General features: G+C 38.3%; 1 protein-coding gene across 1 annotated transcript; it reads right to left on the bottom strand.

Moving 5' to 3' along the window:
- Positions 1 to 611: 611 nt before the first annotated feature.
- Positions 612 to 5,473, bottom strand: LOC128474007 (keratin, type II cytoskeletal 5-like). Its single transcript, XM_053456245.1, has 9 exons — positions 4,903 to 5,473; positions 4,525 to 4,739; positions 3,410 to 3,470; positions 3,234 to 3,329; positions 2,495 to 2,659; positions 1,986 to 2,111; positions 1,475 to 1,695; positions 1,307 to 1,341; positions 612 to 1,205 (listed from the first exon to the last, which is right to left on the bottom strand). Exons 1-9 carry the CDS (start codon positions 5,395 to 5,397, stop codon positions 973 to 975), a joined length of 1,647 nt encoding a protein of 548 aa, XP_053312220.1. The 5' UTR covers positions 5,398 to 5,473; the 3' UTR covers positions 612 to 972.
- Between the last annotated feature and the right edge of the window lie 3,583 nt (positions 5,474 to 9,056).

The following is a 9,056-nucleotide window of genomic DNA, read 5'->3' as shown; positions in this document are numbered from 1 at the left end:
GGGAGAGGGGATAGATAGGATAGATTGGGAGGGAGAGGGGATAGATAGGATAGATTGGGAGGGAGAGGGGATAGATAGGATAGATTAGGAGGGAGAGGGGATAGATAGGATAGATTGCGAGGCAGATGTGGTAGATAGGGAGGCAGATGTGGTAGATAGGGAGGGAGAGGTGTTTATGAGACAAACATGGCGTACGTTCAGCTGTTTGGGCACAAAGTTGACACAATGTGTAATTTGGGTGCTGGTCAGGTTCTATGTGGGCAGTGTGGACACCAGGGCTGGCTTTGGGGTGTGTGACCAGTGATCTATGCCTGTAATTTAGGGGGTTTTATCTATACCTTTAATGCAGAGTTTATATGTAATTTCCAATTGATTTATATCTGCAAAGCTGGGTTTTGTGTCATTCTGTTCATCTGTATCGGCTATATTTCCATACATTATGTATGTTTACCTGAAAATATAGGATTTGCATGTCTTATTCAGTTGATCAATACCTGGAGTGCTGTTTCCATGTGTTGATTATTTGATCAAAAGTAAATTATGAATATGCATTATAGTTGTTGGTTTTGGTGTCTGAATTTTGTCTTGAATTTACTATAAGACACAGAATATTTTTATAATGATTGCAGTTTATTGAAGGATTATTAGAAAGACATATTGGCAGAAAAATCCATAGCCTCTTTACACTAGCAGGAAACATTTCAGCCCATTTGCAAAAAAACATGTAAAACCATTTTCATACCATGTGTAGAAAAGCGTATGCAATAACTAGACATGCTTAGTCTTTTAATACTAGGTGACAATTGTAGGGGTGAAAAATTGCTGACTTTAAAACAGTTTTTACATCAAGCAAATAGATACAGAGAATGTGTGGTGGAAAACATATAATCATATAATAAAGTACATTTTAAGCCACATGTTACCACAGTATCGAGGATTGCAGCTGCTCACAACATAGCATGAGTAAAGACTTTAATATCTCTTGGAGCTTGTGGATGTTTTCGACACAACTTTTATACTTGAGCTGCTGCCACCTGAGGAGCCGAAGCTTGCAACCTTTCCACTGTTTGCACTGAAGCTTCCACCTCCTACACTGTATCCTCCACCAATTCCGTGTCCAATACCGGAACCGTATCCACTTCCACCGCCAACTCCATATCCATGACCAGCTCCACTGCTGCCACCGTAGCTTGAGCTCACAACAGCTATTGGTGAAAATGATAACAAAATATATACAGTATTTAGTTATCATGATTGAACCCTCCAAGTAAATAAATGCACATTGAAAATCAGAAATGGAACTTACAGATGTTTACAGGTCCCACTCCTTCTCCTGCCAACCTATATTAAACAAAAAATACATGTTTAATGTGGCACATTCCTTTGTGACCAGTGTTATGACAAACAACATGATAATTTACATTTTGTTCTTCATTATCACGGATCCACTAACATGTATTAGGGGTTAACTTACCTGCACTCCTCTCCTTCCAGGAGCGTCCTGTAGGTGGCGATCTCAATATCCAGAGCCAATTTCACGTTCATCAGCTCCTGGTATTCGTGCAGCTGGCGAGCCATGTCCTGCTTGGCCTTCTGTAGAGCAGCTTCCAACTCAGCCAACTTGTTTTTGGCATCCTTCAATGCAAGCTCTCCACGATTCTCAGCCTCAGCAATTGCACTCTGAAGGTTGGCACACTAGGTGCATAAAGAATGACTTTAGACTGATGTATGTGTTTTTAATGTTTAAATGTGTTTTTAGAAACACTATTAATATTGCTATCACTTGATTAACATAGTCAAACTATATAGAAGTTAGCCTTTTAAAGACATGTTATACTCATTTGAACATATCCTAGTTCAGTTTTACAGTTAGATTGCTAAAGAAGCAAATGGTTAAATTCAATTTTTAGGCAGTAGTTGTCTTTGTCACATGTTATTCTTCTTACTAGTCCTAAAAATCACCCAACCCTGAAAAGTAAAAGTACCTGTTTCTTAACACTTTCAATTTCAGAACGTAGTCTGTTGATCATACGATTAAGCTCAGAGATTTCAGCCTTGGTATTTTTCAGGTCATCACCGTGTCTTCCAGCAGAAACTTGCAGTTCTTCGTACTGTAATTAGAGGTAGAAATAGCGAAATGAACGCTATTTAAATTTCATATATCAGTGTGCAATACTAATTATGATAAACGTACACATTTTTAATATTTACATTTCAAAATACTATGAATGAATGTCTGTAAAATGATACGTTGAAAATAATTTTAAATGTATTTTTGTCTGGTTTACCCACATTGGCCCTGCAGCTTCAGCTACTCCTGTATATCTCCAAATTCACTTTTGGCAAACATACTATGATATAAAATGTCAATACCTAGCTCGATCTGATGATGATGTGAATCACAAACTAAAAATAGCTGGAATATGTCAGGATGCCCTGCACTGATCTGTGATGTTACTCAGAACATTACTTTATGCATTGTAAGAACACTCACTTTTGATTGATACAAGGACTCTGCTTCTGCCCGGCTTCTGTTGGCAATATCTTCATACTGAGCTTTAACTTCAGCAATGATACTGTCCATGTCCAGAGCTCTGTTGTTGTCCATGGACAAAACGACTGAAGTATCCGAGATCTGTGCCTGCATCTGGCTGAGCTCCTAAAATAACAAAGCACAAATATTGCTTGACCTTCTACAATAGGAAAGGGTAAAATCATATGTGCATTAACTATACAGTACATTTCATCCAAATTACTGATCTGACCCTGGAGGTGAGTTTTAAAACATAGGTGTTATACTTCAAGACACAGTTATTCTATAAGATGCTTACGGTAAAACTATACTTTTTATTGTAGTATACCAAATTAAGTGTGTTGTAACTTCTCACACCTTAAATGCCATTTTGGCTGAGGTATCATGGGAAATCAAGCACCTTTCAAGGGCAGCATTTAAAAAATAACTTGACATACAGATTTCAAAGTTAAATTCAGCTATGGTTTTATCTCCATTCCTCTTTGAAATATGGAGAGTGTTGCTTATTAAAACACAATATTTATTATATATTATTATTATTATTATTATTATTATTATTATTATTACACATTGAACTCATGTGAGGATTAGAATCAGGCCAGGTATAATATCTCTGGGCCAGAGGATTATTATACACTATTTCAAAATTGTTATGGACAAATTCACAAAGTTGAATTGTAGAATGCATTAACGTAATTACCGCATCAAAGACAGCTCTTAAGAAGTTGATTTCATCTTTCAGAGCATCCGCCTTAGCTTCCAGTTCCACCTTGTTCAGGAAGGCACCATCCACATCCTTTAGATACAAAATGACATATATGTCTTATTGTATGAATAAATGGTCTAATGCAACATGCATATTGGATGATGCCTCACCTTTTTCAGCACAACAAATTCATTCTCTGCAGCTGTGCGCTTGTTAATTTCTTCTTCATACCTATTTAAAAGAAAATGTAGTCCATGTTTTCTGTATGTAATAATTACCATGCAATTGCAATGGGCATGATGTTGCAGCAGCACTGTGTAGAAACGTACACAGAAATGTAGAATAGAATGACTTTTTTTTTATTCTTTATTGGTTTTTACAGGGATTCACACTGGGAAAAAATGCCTCAAATACATACAAGCTACAAAAAATAGAAAGATATTTAAACTTCAAAGCTTCATTTTAAAAAAAAGGGACAGTCATTCAATCAAACAATCATATGAACATAGTCGATTGTCATCAGTGGTCGTCAGAAAAAAGCGCAAGCATATAATAAAGGTTAAAAAAGGATTTGGAGGGATATGAATTATATTAAAATTGTTAGGTATCAAATTTCAACCATACACCTTACCATTTGAGTGCTGAGCCTCTGCTTTTTTATTTTGGATTTATTGAAAGACTTGGTGGTATCCTGGCTCGAGCACCATCTCACAACTAAGTGTTGTATTCCAACCTTTGTTTCTGTGCATGCCATTTCACCTCATAGTTATTACACTTGACAGATTAGTGGTGGAATTTGTATAGGCCAAGGAAGGGTCTACCATCCATGGAGAATTTTATTTGGGTTTTCCTGTATATCTAAGCAGTGAATTGCTCTTTCCCATCTTAAAAAGACATTTAACCATATTTTTGGTTAATGTGAGTGTAAGTTTGAGTATTTGGGACATAAGATTGATGTTTGTCAATAAAGTCATCCAAAATAGAGTTTTGAGCAATTGAATTATATCTCAAAAAAGTTCCCACTTGTTTAATTAGGTCTTCTCAGTACCCCTATCTGGTCTGTCTATGTTAAAATAATTGAGCTCTATAGCAAAATACCATAACCTCACTATATTTACGCTAATTTTCATGTTAACTGTTTAAAATGAACAAAAACATAACTAATAGCATCATTACATGCAACCCAAATAAAACTATTGCTAATTATCCAGACCGTATTTAACGCAAATTATTTTTTGCATCTAAATAATCTATTTGGAAATATAGCAAGTCATTATTCACTTACTTGGCCTTAAAATCTTCAACAGCATCTTGCATTTGTCTCAGTTCAGAATCCAAACGGGCTTTGTCATTTCCCAGACCATCCAGTTGTCTCCTTAGGGCGTTAATATAAGCTTCAAACATGGGTTCCAAGGATTTTTTCACTGTTTTGACACCCTGCTCTTGTAAGAGTCTCCATTTGGTTTCCAGTACTTGGTTCTGTTGCTCTAAGAATCGGACCTGAGTGACAAAAAATATTCATAGTATCTATAAAATAGGCATTGAGCAGAGATTATGTTGTAATAGGTCTAGAAAGTATCCGCAACATAACCCACAAACCCATATGTTCCCAGCAGCTACTAGATTATAGTCAATAAAACCAAAACAAAATAAAATTACTTACTTTGTCAATGAAGGAGGCAAATTTGTTGTTAAGGGTCTTAATTTGTTCCCTTTCTTCTGTACGAACTCTTTGAATGTTTGGGTCAATTTCCAAATTCAGAGGAGCTAAGAGGCTCTGGTTAATAGTAACTTCTTGGATTCCTCCAGGAGGGCACACTGGAAACCCAGGGCCACCGCCAAATCCTTGTCCGACACCAAATCCAGATCCCAGTCCTCCACCAAAGCCAGCTCCACTACCAGCACCATACCCAGAACCGTATCCATGACGAGACTGAGAACTGATGGAAATTCTTTTGCTCCCTCCTAAATTGTGAAGACTTCTGCTGCCAAAGCCACCATAACTAGCACGGCCAGAGGTGGCACCTCCACAACCAGAGCGGCTGACAGAGTGAGTGCTGAAGCTGGTGCGGGCAGCCCCTGATGGGACAGCAGAAGCAGCACTGAAACCTTTTTTGGTTCCTCCAACAGAGTATGTTGTTTGGCGAGAAACTGACATGGTCCTATTAGATGTGTAAAGATTTGGTGCTGAGAATGAGCAGCAACAAGATAGAGTGAATTTCTCATGAACGAAACTCCCCTATTTATCTGTCTCAGTGTATGGGTTTGGTCACAGGTATGATTATGCATCATCTTACATCATTAATGGGTTTGGCATGCCTGCCAGCAATCTATATGTTGAGCATCGCATCTGACTAATTCACATCAATATTACCTGATGTGCAAAGTTTGGTTTCTAGATGAATCCTCTTTTTTGGCAACTCTCAGTATACAACTAGATGTTCGCCTGTCATCCACATCGTGTAAAACTTTGTTAAAGATTAAAATAACAAATTTCTTGTTTCACTGTATACAAATCCAATACATTTAACACAAACATAAAAAAATGCATTAATACATTGTAAGAAGTTTCAAATGAAAAACCTCTGAATGAAAAAGTTGGAGTGTAATTAAAACCAAGTTACATAAAAATGAATACAAACTTAAACATACCATTATGTAATAAGAAGAAACCATAATTAAAAATCAAATGTTTGTGTATGTAATTAAATGCCCATAGTTGCTAGTTGTGCAGAATAAAGTGTCATATTTCAGACAAAGTGGGAGTGCAAAGGATTATAGCCTTGTAAATGTTCCAGAACTCGACATAAAATGCAGTACAGGGAAATTAATATAAATATTCACATAGAATTTTATGGAGTTGAAACAGATGATATTTTACATTTTCCTGTGTAACAAAAGCCACATTTTGATAGAGCACTCCGCAACATGCAGATTCCCTTAAAATAGATAATGCAATTATATCGATCTTTTCAAGGATTTGAAAAAGAAAATATATAAAATTGCCTTCCTATGTATGTCAGTTCATGAGACTTTTTTTTTGCAAAGAGAACCACAATGGCACACAGTCACAAAGTGAGTGAGCATACAAGGAACAGAGGTACAGAGAAATTAAGGTGTACAAAACACGACTGGAAACCACAGTAAAGGGCCATCGGCATAAATGCATACGATACAAAGTACCCGTAACCTTAGCGACAGGGTGACACCAAGTAAGTTGCATAAAATGTGGTTCAATTGAGACAGCAAACGCAGTAGATGCAAAGGCCTGTGAGAATCGAGTAAGTACTGGCAATAAACGTGTGCACACCGCCTCAGCGCGTGGAAACACAGAATTGAGAGGCATAAGTCAAAACAATCAAACGGCAAATATCAAAACGTGAGCGGCATCGACAGTAATGATGAGACTTAACATTGATATACGGTAAATGAAGTTTCAAAATGAGTCCCAAACATGGATTACATTAATCCTCCACAACTATCTATCTATCTAAAACTAGCTATTGTTGTACTTGATAGTATGACGTCAGGAGTGTGCTGAATACTGCAGTTTTCAAAATAATATTTAATAGTCAATATCTACATATGAGATTTTATGTAAGCTCATGAAAATATACTAAAGAGTACAGTAAGAGCTATTAGGATTAATACAGGTTATTTATTAAAACAAATAATCCATACTCACATACAAATGCTCTGAAAAATACCCCTCGTCTTCTTATCGGGGTCGTCTTCTAATCAGACCTCAAATAGAGTTCTGATTATGAGACTAAGATCCAGATCCCCCGCACCGCTGCAGGGGACCTGGATCCTCCTGCCCCCCCCATTTAACACCCCCACACACACACACTTACCGGTGCTTCCTGCTATATTGCCGGGGCAGCGGGTTGACGTCTACGCGATCCGCGTAGACAACGTCTGTTAGAATATTCTTTGTCTTGAATATCTAAGCTTCTCCAGTGATCAAACAGCAATCAAGACCACAGCTTCAAAGTCTATTAATTAGGTTTATTCGATGACAAATTATCAATTCATACAATACCAATGCTGGAACAAATGTTGATAAAAGGTACTGTAGGCTAAGTATCTTTATGAGATGAAGATGAGAGCGTGGAAAGAGACCTTATCCTTGTCGTCATGCCAATTTATACCCCTTTACATTTGGTTAGGGTATACGTAACGGAATCCTATTGGAACAGCAATATGATACACCGGCATTCCACAGAAGACCCTCTAAACTACGTCACTTAATTGATACCATATGTTCCTAGCACTCAAGTTGCATTCAGGCCTAAAATGTGCAGAACAAAATAAAAGTATAAAAAATGATTTCTTACAACGTCCGCTGCAGCCGGAAGGAGGTGTGGCTAGCAGCGGGGGTTGTCTGCGTCCGTCGCGCATACCTTCCCCGACTGTCAGACATCAGAGTTCTCTGATCTCTGACAGCCGGGGAAGGTATGCGCCACGGACGCAGACAAACCCCGCTGCCAACTCCACCTCCTTCCGGCTGCAGCGGAAGGAGACGTCAACCCGCTGCCCCGGCAATACAGCAGGAAATTGGAAGCATCGGTAAGTGTGTGTGTGTGTGTTAAATGGGGGCATAGGGCATTTCTGGAATGCCTTATACCCCTATATGCCACTCTGGCACTTAGGGGGTTAAAAGGCATATTATGGGTCAGAGTGGCATATAGGGAGGTATAAGGCATTTCAGGAGGCAGAGTGGCGTTAAGGGGGCATTTAATAGAGCACTCTGCCTCCTGAAATGCCTTATACCTCCCTATATGCCACTCTGCCCCATAATATGCCTTTTAACCCCCTAAATGCCAGAGTGGCATATAGGGGTATAAGGAATTTCTGCAGGCAGAGTGCTCTATACAATGTCTTTTAACTCCCTTAATGCCACTCTGCCTCCTGGAATGCCTTATACCTCCCTATATGCCACTCTGCCCCATAATATGCATTTTAACCCCCTAAATGCCAGAATGGGATATAGGGGTATAAGGCATTTCTGGAGGCAGAGTGGCACATAGGGGGTCAAAAGGCATACCATGGGGCACAGTGGCATATAGAGGGTTAAAAGGCATATCATGGGCCACAGTGCCATATTGGTGTGGCAAGCCTAGGGGCAGATGTGCGTAACTGGGGAACAGGTTGGAAATAAAAACAAAAAAAAATATTTTTCTCAATCATAGCTTTTATTAAAAAAAATAGTTTACATGAATTAACATTTACTGGTAAAACATTTTTCCTTTAGGGTCGTCTTATATTCAGGCTTTTTCTTTTTTTCCTAAGTTAATATTCAGATTTTGGGGGGTCGTCTTATAATCAGGGTCGTCTTATAATCGAGCAAATACGGTACTTCAACAAGGCAAAATGAAAAGAACAGTTGGGTCATCCCAAACACATTTCCAGTTTCCACTTTCTGCTTGAAAGTACTCTTTACTAAAATGATTTAACTGTAAACTGAATTTTTCCCTTAAGTCAGGACCTCTGAAAACCCTACTCATGCACTTGTATAAAGCTGGTGTGGGCACATGAGTAAGCCTAAAACATGTGAAAATCTGTCCATCAGTAAACCTTTACAGGATTGTCATGGACTGGAATATCCAAGGCAACCTGGCCATAGCAGGGATAGCCAGTATCTCTAAATAAAAAAAATAGGAAGCTTAAAGTCAACTCCCCCCTACCCCAACCTTGTGAGAGGTAATAAATAAAATAGCTACAAGGTATAGTGCTCCCTGAGCTGGGAAAGGGGAGATTAATATATATATAAACGGAGCTGCAGACTGCTGTTTTGGTTTAGTTTTTATTTATTTG

The sequence above is a fragment of the Spea bombifrons genome, chromosome 2 (assembly GCF_027358695.1).
Source record: "Spea bombifrons isolate aSpeBom1 chromosome 2, aSpeBom1.2.pri, whole genome shotgun sequence".
Lineage (NCBI taxonomy): Eukaryota > Metazoa > Chordata > Amphibia > Anura > Pelobatidae > Spea > Spea bombifrons.
Note: the sequence above shows the minus strand (reverse complement) of the source record. Positions and strands in the feature narration are given on the sequence as shown.